The sequence below is a fragment of the Gopherus evgoodei genome, chromosome 10 (assembly GCF_007399415.2).
Source record: "Gopherus evgoodei ecotype Sinaloan lineage chromosome 10, rGopEvg1_v1.p, whole genome shotgun sequence".
Classification (NCBI taxonomy): Eukaryota; Metazoa; Chordata; order Testudines; family Testudinidae; genus Gopherus; species Gopherus evgoodei.
The window spans coordinates 53,117,223-53,130,971 of record NC_044331.1 but is presented as its reverse complement, the minus strand read 5'-3'; the positions used below and the strand labels follow the sequence as shown (position 1 = coordinate 53,130,971).

The following is a 13,749-nucleotide window of genomic DNA, read 5'->3' as shown; positions in this document are numbered from 1 at the left end:
CCCTTCACAGCCCCACACCACCACCTCTACCCCCAACTCCCTTTCCCCAAGCCCTGCCTCCCAACTGCACTCACCAGTCTTGAGATGACTCTGGCTTCTGCACTGATCCAGCCCCAGCGTAGTCCCTCAAGATGCACTTGCATGGAGGGGCCCAGCCAAGACCTCCATCCTGTCTCACTCCCACCCCTGGCTGAGAATGGCCAGGCACCTCAGCTCTGGAGAGACAGGTGGGGGGGAAGCAGAGACTGCTCCCAGCCAGGGGGTGGGGGCAGCTGGCAGACAGGCCAAGAATAGCAAGTGGTGGGCAAGGGGAGTCAGTGGGATCTTGGGGCATAATGCAAGCAGAGCAGGCTGGGGCATCTTTAGAGCCATCGTAAACCTGGTACTGTGACAGTGTTGCCCTCCTGCAGAGGTATGGCTACACGCAGCTACAGGTTATCACCACAGCTCTGCCTTGTTTTACAAGGGGCTGATGAGCCTGAAGTGTAAAAGCCAGCTCCCCTCCTGGAATCCAGCCATCAGCACTCCCAGCACAAATGAGAGTGCAGCCCTTATAAAGGGAAGAGGTAGTTTCCACATAGATTTGACTGGGCTGTGCAGCCACCTATGCTGGCTAAAATTCTGAAGTTCAGGCCAGCAGCTTAAGGCAGTAAGCATTAACCCACCTTGTCAGCACTACAGTTGCTTTGTCCCCGTAGACAGCAAGATTTGTTAGCCTGGGCAGAAGAAATCCACAATTTCACACAGGTTCTGGGTCCAGTCTACTCAGCAGGGGGTAGTTGCTTTGCCCACAGCCTAGCATCTCACAGCCCCTGTGCTCCCCACTCCGCACACTAGGTAGTCTTTATGCTGTTACTGATGAATAGTGCTTTGTCAGCAGGGGAGACCTCTGCTCCCCTAGCCCTAGACTCAAGTGTGAGAGCTCATCCTGAATCAGTCTGTTTGCAGGGAAAGACCTCTGCCTTAAGGCACTGACCTGGCTGCACTTAGACACCACTCCTCGAAAGGCATGGGCTTAGTGTAAAGGTACAATAGCATAGCCTTTACTATGGTGTGTTTGATAGCACAACCCCCTGCTGTGAAGGTCTAGGACTGATCTAGCTATACCCCCTGGCTTTGGAGGATAATACATCAAGCAATCTCAGCTGAACAATGACAGAAAATTGCCTCTGAAAGCTACTGAGGAAGAAAAAAAATCTATATTCATCTGCATCCTGTGCAGCATAAGGAAGCTTGGTTTGTTTAGTTAACCAGTTACAATTCATGTGTTGGAAGATCCCTCCAAAACTGTACCCAGCCCTTGGACAGGGCTCCTCTAAGACCATCTACACTGCAATTTAGGGGGAAGATTTGTTCTTTTGTCATGAAAGCAGCCCTCACTTTTGAATGACCAGCTGCCTGTTGGGCACAAGGAGCAGAAGGCAAACTACTTCCTTTGAGGGTCTCAGAATGTCAGAGTTTTATATACAGCTCTGATGTAGGTCAGCAAGTCCAGATCTTCCAGTCACTTTAAATACCATCAGACAGAATAGTTTTGGAGGCAAAAATCAAAGCTAGGCTGGCTAGAGTGCCCAGAAGAACATGCTGGTTGGCGATCCAGTTGAAAGGCGTGAGTGGAAAGTCGAGGTTTCACAACACTGCACATAGTGGTTACCAGTCCCAAACTGAGCCTTCTAAATGAATTCCATGCTGTGAATACATGCTGCCTGTGCGACCTTCCATCCAGCCTTGCAAAGAGGAACTGACTGTAAAGGCCAGTTGCAATGAAGTTCTCAGGGGCTGGACTCCTCTCTCTATGAAGAAAGACTCCCTTATGAGGACTTCAGAGTATAAACTTTATTGGGTCAAAGGCTCTATCACAATATAAGTTACGTGAAAAAGTAAACCGTTAACTTTAATATATACAAGGACTTGCTCCCCCAGCCCATGGGAAACTATTTGCTCAGCAACTGCTACATGCCAGGACAAAAGGGCCCTAATTTATAAAACTGGTTTTGAGCCTATGGCCCTTGCAACAAGAGCAGCAAGTTATTCTGCCTTTGGGGCAACTGAGGCTGTGCCACAGCATCAGAGATAAGAGCTGTTTCGGAGCAGTTTGAATTCCCCACCACCTTCTCCAGGACAAAGTGCACTTCCTGATTTGAACCAGCTCTGAAAGCTTGTGACATGGACAGAGCAAAGTGCTTGATCAGCATGTGAGGAGCAATACTATGTTGGAAGGGGAAAAGAACACTCCATCAGACAGTTGGGGAGAAAACCCCAGCCTGGTCAGGGATACGAACAGCTGATCATTTGACAATAGCTGGCTAAAGCCATTCCCTGATTTAAGATCTGCACCAGGTCACTATAGGTTTTGGCTCCAAGTGGCAGTTGTGGAGCTAGACTACAATTCCTGCATTAAGTTACTAGCTCAGAACCCTGCTGGGTAATTGTATAGATTACTAGGTGTGGTACCATGCAGTATTTGGGTTATTTGTATGCAAACAGTCCTAGGTATTCACTGCAGATTCTGGTTTATTGTTTACTTAACTCTTGCATTTAAAAACCTCCACCAACAGAGGAGCAGTCCCAAAAAGGGTGTGTTCATCTTGAGTCACCATGTGATATCGCCATCTAGTGTCCATCCATCACATCACATACCAGGTTGCAATGCCTGCAGCCAAGGCAATGCAAGCTGCAAGGACAAACTGCATGGTGGGCTGCTTCAGCATGGCCATGCCAATGTGATAGGGGCAGCCAGGGTCCCCCTTGCCTGCAGGGAAGGGCAGAAAGCACTGTTAGCTGTATTACCCCAGAGATGCAGATTAATATACTTGTAATAAAAGAAAAAACTACCTAGTTTTGTGGCATAGTATGGGCACTTGCGCAGGTCTCCTTTTCCATCATGTACTGGCAGCCCTCCATCCTGGGCTTCTTCCGTTAACAATGCACCAATTTTGTCCAGTTCATCAAATACCTGCCAGGGAAAGTGAAGATTCAATGAGAGTCACCAAGAGCAAACAGCATTTCACAGCCATTCTTGTACATTTCACTTACGTGCAATTTGAATCTGAAGTGTCATCTCACATTTATTCTCAGTTTCCAGATCAAATTAGCTCAGCTAACAAGAGCTACTAGCCAAGGTTTTCATAAGGGACTGGTAATTTGGGTGCCCAACTTGACATTTTAATGGGGCCTGGGTCTTCAGAATATGCTGATCACCCATCTTCTCAAATTGGACATTCCCCCCCCCAAAAAAAAACAAAAATAAAAACACACCCCACAACGCACAGTCACTTTTGAAAGTCTTTGCTGTTTTTTCTTAGCCGCCAGCCCTGCAAACTCAGTCTGAGGCTCAAGTATTAAAGCTGGGTTCCTGCCTTGAATACATCAGCTGAATTATGAATTTTGTTAGAGAACCAAACCAGTAACTCTAGCTCAGAGGTTCTCAACCTTTTTTGCTGAGGCCCTCTCAACATGCTATCAAAATTCCTTGGCTCACCTGGGCAACAACTGTTTTTCTGCATGTAAAAGGCAGGGCCAGCGCTATGGGGTAGCAAGTAGCACAACTGCCCGGGCCCTCTGCCACAAAGGGCCCACAAAGCTAAGTGGCTCAGTCTTTAGCTTCAGCCCTGGGTGGTGGGGCTCACGGCCCCAGGCTTCAGCACCATGTAGTGGGGCTTCAGCTTTCTGCCCTGGGCCCCAGCAAGTCTAATGCTGGCCCTGCTTGGTGGTCCCCCTGAAATCTGCTCACAGCCTCCCAGGGGGCCCCAGGCTGAGAACCACTGCTCTAGCTCACTCCCCCAGGGCAGGGTTAGTCTGCAAGGCTAAGGATACAATTAAATTCTCTCTTCCACCTCTGATGTACTTGGCAAGTGGGTGCCATTTTCAGTTAACTTTTCAGACTAAAACAAAACCCTTGAACAGAGTACTAGGGTTTATTTTTAATTCAATATTTAGTAAATGAAGTGTGCAACTCCAAGCACTCTGAGGCTAACAACATGAGTTCCCTGTTGAAATGCTACTGTGCAGTTTGCTCCAGCAATGTTCCTCATTAAACAGAACAGCTTCACGCAGCACTGTAAAATAGGATGGGCCCTGTTACTTGCTGGCACCTGCAACAGCTATCTAGGTTGCAGGTGAATCTTATGGTTTGTGTGGCCTTTACATGACACAGCACTCCCTCCAGCAACAGAGGTAACAGAACTTTCAGTGAGCCCTGTGAAACTGGAGGGACAGGGTCCTGGCCCTCTTGTACTGAAACGAGTGGATCCTTAAATCCTAGAGGTTGTGAAGAAATCCCACCCTCTATTCTCCCACCAGAGATATAACAAGTATCTACGGTTATTTCCCTGCCTTCTGAAACATCAAGCAGGGATCACCAGCAAGAGGGTACATCCCACACGGTCAGTTCACAGCATTATTATGTAGAGACCTTGGCTTTTCTCCCCCTCCACCCCATTGTGTTTACATACAGGGCAGTCCTAAAAAACAAAAAACTTGAAATGCCTACTGGGGACCATCTGTGCCTACAGGCCCCTGAAAAAACAAACAAAACATAGGAGAAGTGCCAACATCTGACTGTCACAAACAGCACTGATTGTTCTCTAGTGCATCATGTGAAATCCACATATGCAACAAGATTCATGGTAACTCCACTCCTGTGTACTCCCAAGGAGGGCAAATGTCAGTTTGGAGTGGTCAGCTCCATTTACAGCCCTGCTTAAAACCTATTTCTCCAGAGCTGGCTGGGCCATGGGAATGTTACAGCCTGGAACTCTGCCCTGATTGCAAGTAAGAGATTCAAGAGAACCTTCCTGTTCATCTTACAGAGTTTCACTGAAGGTGAAATGCCTGCACAGCACCAAGCATGTTCTGGGAGCTACTATTACAGGAATCAAACAAGCTAGAGTCCCAGGTAAGACACTGCAGGGCAAGCTGGAATTCTACTCTGCACAGATGACAATACTGCTTTCACCAGCAGTGTTCCCAGGGCTCTCCCAAGCGCCTAGCGGAAAAGTCAGTGAAGTGTATTAGCAACTCAAAACAGCCTTGAGTATTGTAGAAGGGTTGAGGCCACCAGACTTTGCTGTTTCTTTCCCTTTAGACTCTGGGCTGAAAAACCCCTTGCCCAATCCATTCTCTCCACAGACATTCCTGCTGAACTCTGAACACATTTTCTGTTTTCCCCTGCCCTGCATACCCCCTCTTCCCCCCAAAATAGAGTGCTGAGCTTCATCATTTCCCTTGATTTTTCTGCTCCTCACAACTTGGAGTGTGAGGGAATTTTAGTCTAAAACAAAAGTTAAGGTGAACTACAACACCATTTCCTGGAACCTGCGTCCTCTAGGTTCTGAACCCAGCCATCAGAGCTTGAACAAGGCAAGAGATCACTTGGATAGTTATATTCCAGGTGGGGTTTTTTGTTTTTTTTTTTTGGGGGGGGGGTGAGTTTTGTTTTGGGTTTTTTTTAAGGGGGAACTACTTTTGATAGAACTGAACTGAGAATGAATGAAATCATAACTGGTGCTCCTCTGTGCTCTCACACTCCAATCAACAGGGGAAAGCGTCAGGTAGGGATTCACACAGACTTAGCCAAGGTCTCAATATGACATGGAAGAACACAATCGAATAGGGCAAGACTACTGCAAATGCATCCTGCTGCTTGGTGTGAAGCTTGGAGAGGCGGCTCAAATAATTTGCATTTAACTTTGTACACCCAGCATGCTCAACAGGGTAGGTGGGCACTGTTGGGATAATTGGGCCTACAAATTTACCCTGATTATGAGTTCAGCTGGAGGAAATGAGTGTTGACAAGAAAAGATATGAAAGACAGGAGAAAGGGAGGGGGCAGACTGAATTACTCCAAATGAAAAGACCTAAATGATGTAAATCAAGCCTGTGTTAAGAGCATGCCTGGTAAACAAGCATGGAATCAGAAAAATCAGTGAAACAAAACAGATGTGTTAAAGACTAGGCCTAAACTGGTGGACAAAACAAGTAGGGGATAGGCCCTTTGTGGGTCTTTAAAGAAAGATTTGGGGGGAGAAAGAGCTGGCTACTTGAGCAAGCTTCATCATCATGGTGCCACACCCACTATCTCCTGGGACCCTGAGTCTTTGTCATCCCAATCCCGAGATGTCCTGACCAGACTAGGCCAGAGAGGAACCTAGAGAACATTGCCACCAGCTCCCGCTGAATCCCAAATACCATCTGGACTGGACTAGTGACAGCTGAACAGCAGCAGCTTCAGCCTTACTTCTTCTCTTCCCCTTCCCCCCCCACCCCCAAACAGGACAGTTATTACTGCCCAAGAGACTGTCAAACAAGGGTTTTTCCCCTCTAAGAATTCTCTCCAGTCAAAGGGAAAGGGAACAAGAGATGCTGTTAAAATGAAAGCCTTAATTAATACTTTACATTTCAAATGCTTTAGCCATTTTCCCTTCTTTTCTTTAATCTTAATTAAAAGGATATTTAGTGGGCTGTTTGCCATAGTACTAAGTAGGCAGAGATCTCTGTATATCAAACCCCAAACCTTGTTTAATGCTATTTAATGGTGGACAGTCACTAGGTCATGTTAACCCCTTTTGCCCTTATATTCCATCTAAATTAATACAACAATACTTAAGTGCATAGAGACCAAATCAGGTAGAACCTGTACATCAAAACTCTTGTACTCTACCATCTGACTGATAGAGAGGTTGCGTGGTCCTGATGACACACTGCATACTGGAACGTTTAGTCTCTTGGTTACACCTTCAGGTTAAAGAGGTAAAATAGCAGCAGTCTGCTCCGTTTTTATATAAAACAGAGCAACCCTCAGGATCCTGCTAAATCATCAAGTCACCCTTTAGATGGCCAGAGTGTGGAAGCCCGAGTGTATGATGCATTTGGCTAATTAAGTGCTTCCTTGGCACGTCAAAGGTTAGGAGTAGATTCAGATAAGTTTGTGGGGTTTTCCGCATGGGAGGCGGCCTGGTTTCTTCCCCTTATCTTACCAACTACTTAAGCATGTATTAAATTATTGGCATTACAAGAACTCCTGGAGGCCTCAACAAAGATTTGGGCCCTAGCATAGTAGTGTGCTCTACGGGTCCTTAGCAGAGACATCAGATGCAGTTTGCATTTCCTGTTTAAAAGGCTTATAATAGCTCTACTCTTTCCTCCTTCCCCTGGATATAGCTAACGTGATCAGTCCTGCATTATCAGGAACATTAACACTCCGTCTAAACCAGGCAGAAGATTAAAGCAATGTAGCTTACTTAAGTACAGGCAGTTACAAGAGTTTGGGGGTGCATGGTACCTGCATGTTGAATTCAAATGCCTTATTGGCTTCCTCCACAATCCTCTCCTTGGCTTTCTTGTCCAAGTCCAGGGCATTTATCCTAGCCCTGTAGAACTGCTTGAACTGCTGTGCATTGGAAATATTGTCAAACACATAGAACTGGATCCCTTCCCCAGTACTGGGCAGCTTCAAGGCCCTCTGGGCTACTTTCTTGAGTATCTGGCCCCCAGACAGGTCCCCCATGTACCGTGTGTAGGCATGAGCTACCAGCAGCTCCGGTTCATATTGCCCAATATAATGGATTCTGTCTACGTAACATCTAGTTGCCTCTGAACACTGAATCTTCTCTTTCCAGTTTTCCCCGTAGAAATACTCCATGTCTTTAGCCAATGCCTCTTTCCGATGAAGCTCTAGAGGGAAGTACAAAGGGGCAAATGCAGGATGGTCCTTGTTGCAGTCCATTTCCTCTTCCAGGGCAGAGTACGTATAGTAAAGTGCCACAGTAGCCAACTAGGAACAAAAGCACAATGTATGTGAGAGACCACTTGTCAGAAAGAATGATGTATTTAGTTTATGTACAGACCCATGCATTCCTCCCAATAAACCGCACTCCATACAGACCACACCTTTCCCAGCATATTATCTGTTAGGCTGTGAAGGACTCTTAAAAGGAAAATGGTGAAGTCCCTTGTCTATGGTGATGTCTGGATGTGTCCCAAACAAAGTCACTGAACCCCTATGCCTCAATACCTATCTGTAAAATGGGGACAATATATCCTACTTCAAAAAAGGTGTAGGTAATTCATTACTGCTTTAAGCTCCTCTAAGGGAAGGAACTATTTAGATTTGCAGACCATTATGATCAAAAGATGATGTTCATACGTCTATGCTGAATGCTCTGATCTGCCCACAAAGGACTGACAATTAAAACATCTTGGTTAAATAGCTAACATAATTTCCAATACTTCCTGACAATTTCAACTGCACTGGCATTTATAGACCTGAGGCACGACATTAAGGGGCTTCCAGATGAGAGTCATGACAATGGAGGGGTGGCTGAGCCAAACACAAGTGGAGTTACGATGCTGTGCACCAGGTCACAAACACCAAGAGCAGGGACGCAGGCCCAGCCCTGTGGGACATGGATGATGCATGTGAGGTGAGCTCACCTTTAAAACCTCTTCCCGCCCCCTACCCCCTCCACACCAGGCCTACAACCCATCTAGAACCTTCTTGCAACCCACTGGTCTGTTGTAGTGTGACCAGATGTCCTGATTTTATAGGGACAGTCCCAATTTTTGAGTCTTTTTCTTATGTAGGCTCCCGGGGCGGCTCTAGGCATTTTGCCGCCCCAAGCACGGCAGGCACGTTATCTTCGGCAGCTTGCTTGTGGGAGGCCTCCAATCCCGCAGATTCGGCGGCATGCCTGCGGGAGGTCCTCTGAAGCCGCAGGACCAGCAGACCCTCCACAGGCAAGCCGCCGAAGGCAGCCTGCCTGCCGCCCTTGCGGTGACCAGCAGAGCGCCCCCCGCAGCTTGCTGGGGCCTGAAGCCGCCCCTGTAGGCTCCTATTACCCCCCTATCCCGATTTTTCACACTTGCTGTCAGGTCACCCTGGTCTGTTGGGACCCACTGTTTTAGAAAACATTGCTTTAGATCTCCATTAACTGTTCTCCAGACTAGCCAGCAGAAGGTGCTGCTGAGCAACATTAAGCTGACTTCCAACCCAAATTGCTAACTATGCCAATTCTGTAGCACTACAAGGTACTGCTAACTCTGGGAGCGAGACACCATGCTGGATTCCCTGACATGTTACACATAGTGTCATTACTAGGCAAGACAAGCTTCCAGCAGTTTAGTTTCTGAAAGAGCAGGGAATTGAACCCAAGTCTCCAGAGTCCCAGGTTAGTGCCCTAACCACTGGGCCATCCTCTCATTGTGACATGCTGTGTCTCCAATTTGGGATAGAGCTTCCAACTCCACAGCTCAAGATCTCATCTCATGTGCGGTTAAGGAAACAGAGCTAGAAAGCGCAAACCTTAAAGAGCTCCTTCTTGATCCGTCCTTTCAGGAAGTCTTTGACAAACTGAGTGTTCTCTGCACGATCATGAGACTCTTTGGTCCCCTCCTTGAGCATCTCTGAGAGGTCAGTGGGACTGTGAAGAACAGAAATTCGAAAAGGGCATGAGATGGGGAACATGCTCAAAGGATCCCAGGAAGATTCTGTAGGTCTTAAGAGCAACTTTTAAACCACACAGGGCCAGGGCCAGGGCCATACATTGGACCAAGACAGCTATTTGTGCTTCAGACCAGTCCTGCATTAGACTGGATAGAAACTGAATTCATATTTACTGATGGCAAGCTCCAAGAATATGCCATCTGCATCTGTCAATTAGTGCTAACTGACATCCAACTCAAGACAGAATTATTCTCTGGCTCAAAATGTGGGAGTGGGGAGGAGAAGAGGGGATAGGAGGAGACACAGCTCCTCTGGCCATGGGGGACACAGGAAGTGCCCCTCCAAAAATCAGCCAAATTTTTATTCTTGTGCACACCCCTAAGCTTCAGGGATACAGTTTACATGAAATATACTACATAAACCTGTGTTGCAAGGTCCCACTATAAGTGAGGTTTTGGACACCACTAGCATGCTCTCTTAAAATGCTGTCTCTGGGAATAGGACTGTGCCATCACATCAGACTGTCAGCATGGAAGTACAAACACCACCATACAAAACATGCCGAACAATCACCACAGTGTGATGACATTATACTTGTCCTGTTGATATTTTGGGTTGCTTTTAACATCCAGTGTCAGTATGTTAGCCTCTGAAACGGGTAGTCTCATCAAACCCAGGACTGTTCCACAAAGTCATCGTCATCAGTGATTACCCCAGATGCAGCAGAAACCCTGCTGACAATGCTAAGAGACTAGGGTCAAGCACAACAGTGACAGCAGCTTATAAGAGATGTTGAATATACTACTGAGCTAGGGTAGTGTGAATCCACATTCCAGCACAGTCTGGTTGTGCCTTGAGTGTGTGACAGGTAGCAATACTGGCAGGAGTCTCATTCATTTTAGAGAGGCTAACAGGTATGGTCCATTCACCACATTCAGACACCCAAATGAGTCATTAAAACTGACTTTTTGGCACAAATTCCCCTACTATGAATTTTTAGAGTATAGTAGAACTCCAGAGTTACAAACTGACTGGTCAAACGCACACCTCATTTGGAACCAGAAGTACGCAATCAGGCAGCAGCAGCAGAGGTGGACAGGGGGGAAAAAAGCAAATACAGTACAGTGCTATGTTAAATGTAAACCACTAAAAATAAATAAATAAATAAAATAAAAATAAACAGAAAGGGTTTAAAAAAAAAAAAATTTGACCAGGTAAGCAAACTGTTTCTGAGCTGGTTTCATTTAAATTATGATGGTTAAAAGCAGCACTTTTCTTCTGCATAGTAAAGTCTCAAAGCTGTCAATGTTCAGTTGTAAACTTTTGAAAGAACCACAATGTTTTGTTCAGAGCTTGTCTACATCACAAAGTTGCAGCGCTGGTGAGGGGGTTACAGTGCTGCAACTTAGGAGGTGTACACATCTGCAGGGCATCACCAGCGCTGCAACTCCCTGTTTGCAGCGCTGGCCGTACTCCCGTTTTGTCTTGGGTGTAGAGGATCCAGCGCTGGTGATCCAGCGCTGGTAATCAAGTGTAGACACTTACCAGCGCTTTTCTTGACCTCTATGGAATAAGCAGGTATCCCAGCATACCTGAGGAAGCCTCTGGTAATCAAGCTGGTCTCCTTCCCCGGTTTGCTCTCGCGTTCCCCGAACCCCGAGCAAGCAGGTCTCCTTCCCTGCGGTTTGCAGGGTGGTTCGGGGAACGCGAGAGCAAACCGCGGCGAAGCTGGTCTCCTTCCCCGGTTTGCTCTCGCGTTCCCCGAACCACCCTGCAAACCGCAGGGAAGGAGACCTGCTTGCTCAGGGAACGCGAGAGCAAACCGCGGCGAAGCTGGTCTCCTTCCCCGGTTTGCTCTCGCGTTCCCTGAACCTCCGTGCAAGCAGGTCTCCTTCCCTGCGGTTTGCAGGGTGGTTCGGGGAACGCGAGAGCAAACCGCGGCAAAGCTGGTCTCCTTCCCCGGGTTGCTCTCGCGTTCCCCGAACCTCCGTGCAAGCAGGTCTCCATCCCTGCGGTTTGCAGGGGGGGTTCGGGGAACGCGAGAGCAAACCGCGGCAAAGCTGGTCTCCTTCCCCGGTTTGCTCTCGCGTTCCCCGAACCCCCCTTGAAGCCGCCCAACAGCGCTGCAGTATGGCCACATCTAACACCACTTGCAGCGCTGGTTGCTGTAAGTGTGGCCACTCTGCAGCGCTGGCCCTATACAGCTGTACTAATACAGCTGTAACAACCAGCGCTGCAAAATTTTAGATGTAGACATACCCTCAGAGTTACAAACAATCTCCATTCCCAAGCTTCTAATGTAATCTCAGAATAGTAACCCAGCCCTTCAAAACATGGGTGATCTCCCTGTAATCACTATATTAGTGGTGCACCTTTGACAGCCTCAACTGCACTCTGCCCATTAATCTAATCTCACTCCTGACTATTAACATTCCAAACCTCTGAGCGGCTTCAGTTAAAAACAACCTGCCCTCAATGCTTTCCATACGCCTAGTTGTGGAATTGTCACAGTTAGCCTATGATGCAGGGTAGGACTGAACTAGTGCCAACTCGAAGATCGCTCAGCTTGTGACTCACCACAGAAAACAGGAACTCCTCCTTCCCAATGACACAGGACTTTTGTTTCTGGTACTAGTGTCTTGAGATGGCAGATCTTAATAATTTACTACGACAAATAGCTTTAGTTCCTGTCTTCTGACAGTGGCTAATGTCAGATGCTTCAGAGGGAATGAACAGAACAGGTAATCAAGTGATCCATCCTCTGTCACCCGTTCCCAGCTTCTAGCAAACAGAGACTAGAGACACCATCCCTGCCTATCCTGGCCAATAGCCATTGATGGACCTATCCTCCATGAATTTATCTAGTTATATTTTGAACCCTGTTATAGTCTTGGCCTTCACAACATTCTCTGGCAAGGAGTTCCACAGGTTGACTGTGCGTTGTATGAGGGGAAAACAAAAAACAAAAAAACCCACAAACTTCCTTTTGTTTGTTTTAAAAGTGATGCCTATTAATTTCATTTGGTGACCCCTAATTCTTACATTATGAGAAGGAGTAAACAACACTTCCTTATTTACTTTCTCCACACCAGTCATGACTTTAATACACGTCTATCATATCCCCCCATAGTCATCCCTTTTTCAAGCTGAAAAGTCCCAGTCTTATTAATCTTTCCTCATATCAGCTGCTCTAATGTCCTAATCATTTTTGTTACCCTTTTTTGTACCTTTTCCAATTCCAATATATCTTTCTGAGGTGGGTCAACCACATTTGCACACAGTATTCAAGATGTGGGCATACCATTGATTTATACAGAGGCAATCTATTTTCTGTTTTATTTTTTATCCCTGTCTTAATGATTATCAGCATTCTGTTCACTTCACTGCTGCTGCATATTGAATGGATGTTTCAGAGAACTATCCACAATGACTCCAAAAAATCTTTTTTGAGCTGTAACAGCTAATTTAGACCTCATCATTTTATATGTAGAGTTGGGATTAAGTTTGCTAATGTGCATTACTTTGCATTTATCAACACTGAATTTCACCTGCCATGTTGTTGCCCAGTCACCCAGTTTTGAGAGATCCTTTTTGTAGCGCTTCACAATCTGCCTGGGACAGAACTATCTTGAGTAATTCTGCATCATCTGCAAATTTTTCCACCTCGCTTTTCCAGATCATTTATGATTATGTTGACTAGGACTGGTTCCAGTACAGACTCCTCATGGACACCACTACTTACTGCTCTCCATTCTGAAAACTGACCATTTATTTCTACCTTTTGTTTCCTATCTTTTAACCAGTTACCAGTCCATGACAGGACCTTCCCTCTTATCCCATGACAGCTTACTTTGCTAAAGAGCTTTGGTGAGGGGCCCTGTCAAAGGCTTTCTGAAAATGAATGAATTAGTTGGATAAACTGAAATTAAGAAGATATTCTTTGCATCTGCAGAATAGCCTACTGCCATCAAAAGCTCATTTACAGAGACAAGTTGGGTGAGGTAGTATCTTTTATTGGCCCACTTCTGTTGAGGAAAGTAAACAGAGCTCTGTGTCAGCTTGTCTCTTTCACCAACAGACGCTGGTCCAATAAAAGTTATTACCTCATCCATCTTGTGTCTCTAATATCCTGGGACCAACATGGCTGCAACCACACTGCAGAAACCTGGTTCTAGGTGCTTAGCCAGTGACTTCCACCAGTTCTATAACTTGACTTTCTTCAAAAGCTCAGCAGCAAATATGTACTGCTTGAATATTGTTTTTGTATTTATTAAAATCAAATAAATTAGACTATAGTCTATTTAAGC

General features: G+C 46.3%; 1 protein-coding gene across 1 annotated transcript in view; it reads right to left on the bottom strand.

Moving 5' to 3' along the window:
• Positions 1 to 1,816: 1,816 nt before the first annotated feature.
• The window catches only part of HMOX2 (heme oxygenase 2), a 32,011-nt gene continuing 20,078 nt past the window's right edge, over positions 1,817 to 13,749 (bottom strand). The window contains exons 3-6 of the mRNA XM_030579148.1: positions 9,302 to 9,419; positions 7,283 to 7,774; positions 2,836 to 2,956; positions 1,817 to 2,752 (exon numbers count right to left, since the gene is read on the bottom strand). Coding sequence (XP_030435008.1) covers positions 2,628 to 2,752; positions 2,836 to 2,956; positions 7,283 to 7,774; positions 9,302 to 9,419 — 856 coding nt within the window. The 3' untranslated portion in view covers positions 1,817 to 2,627. The remainder of the gene's footprint in view (positions 2,753 to 2,835; positions 2,957 to 7,282; positions 7,775 to 9,301; positions 9,420 to 13,749) is intronic.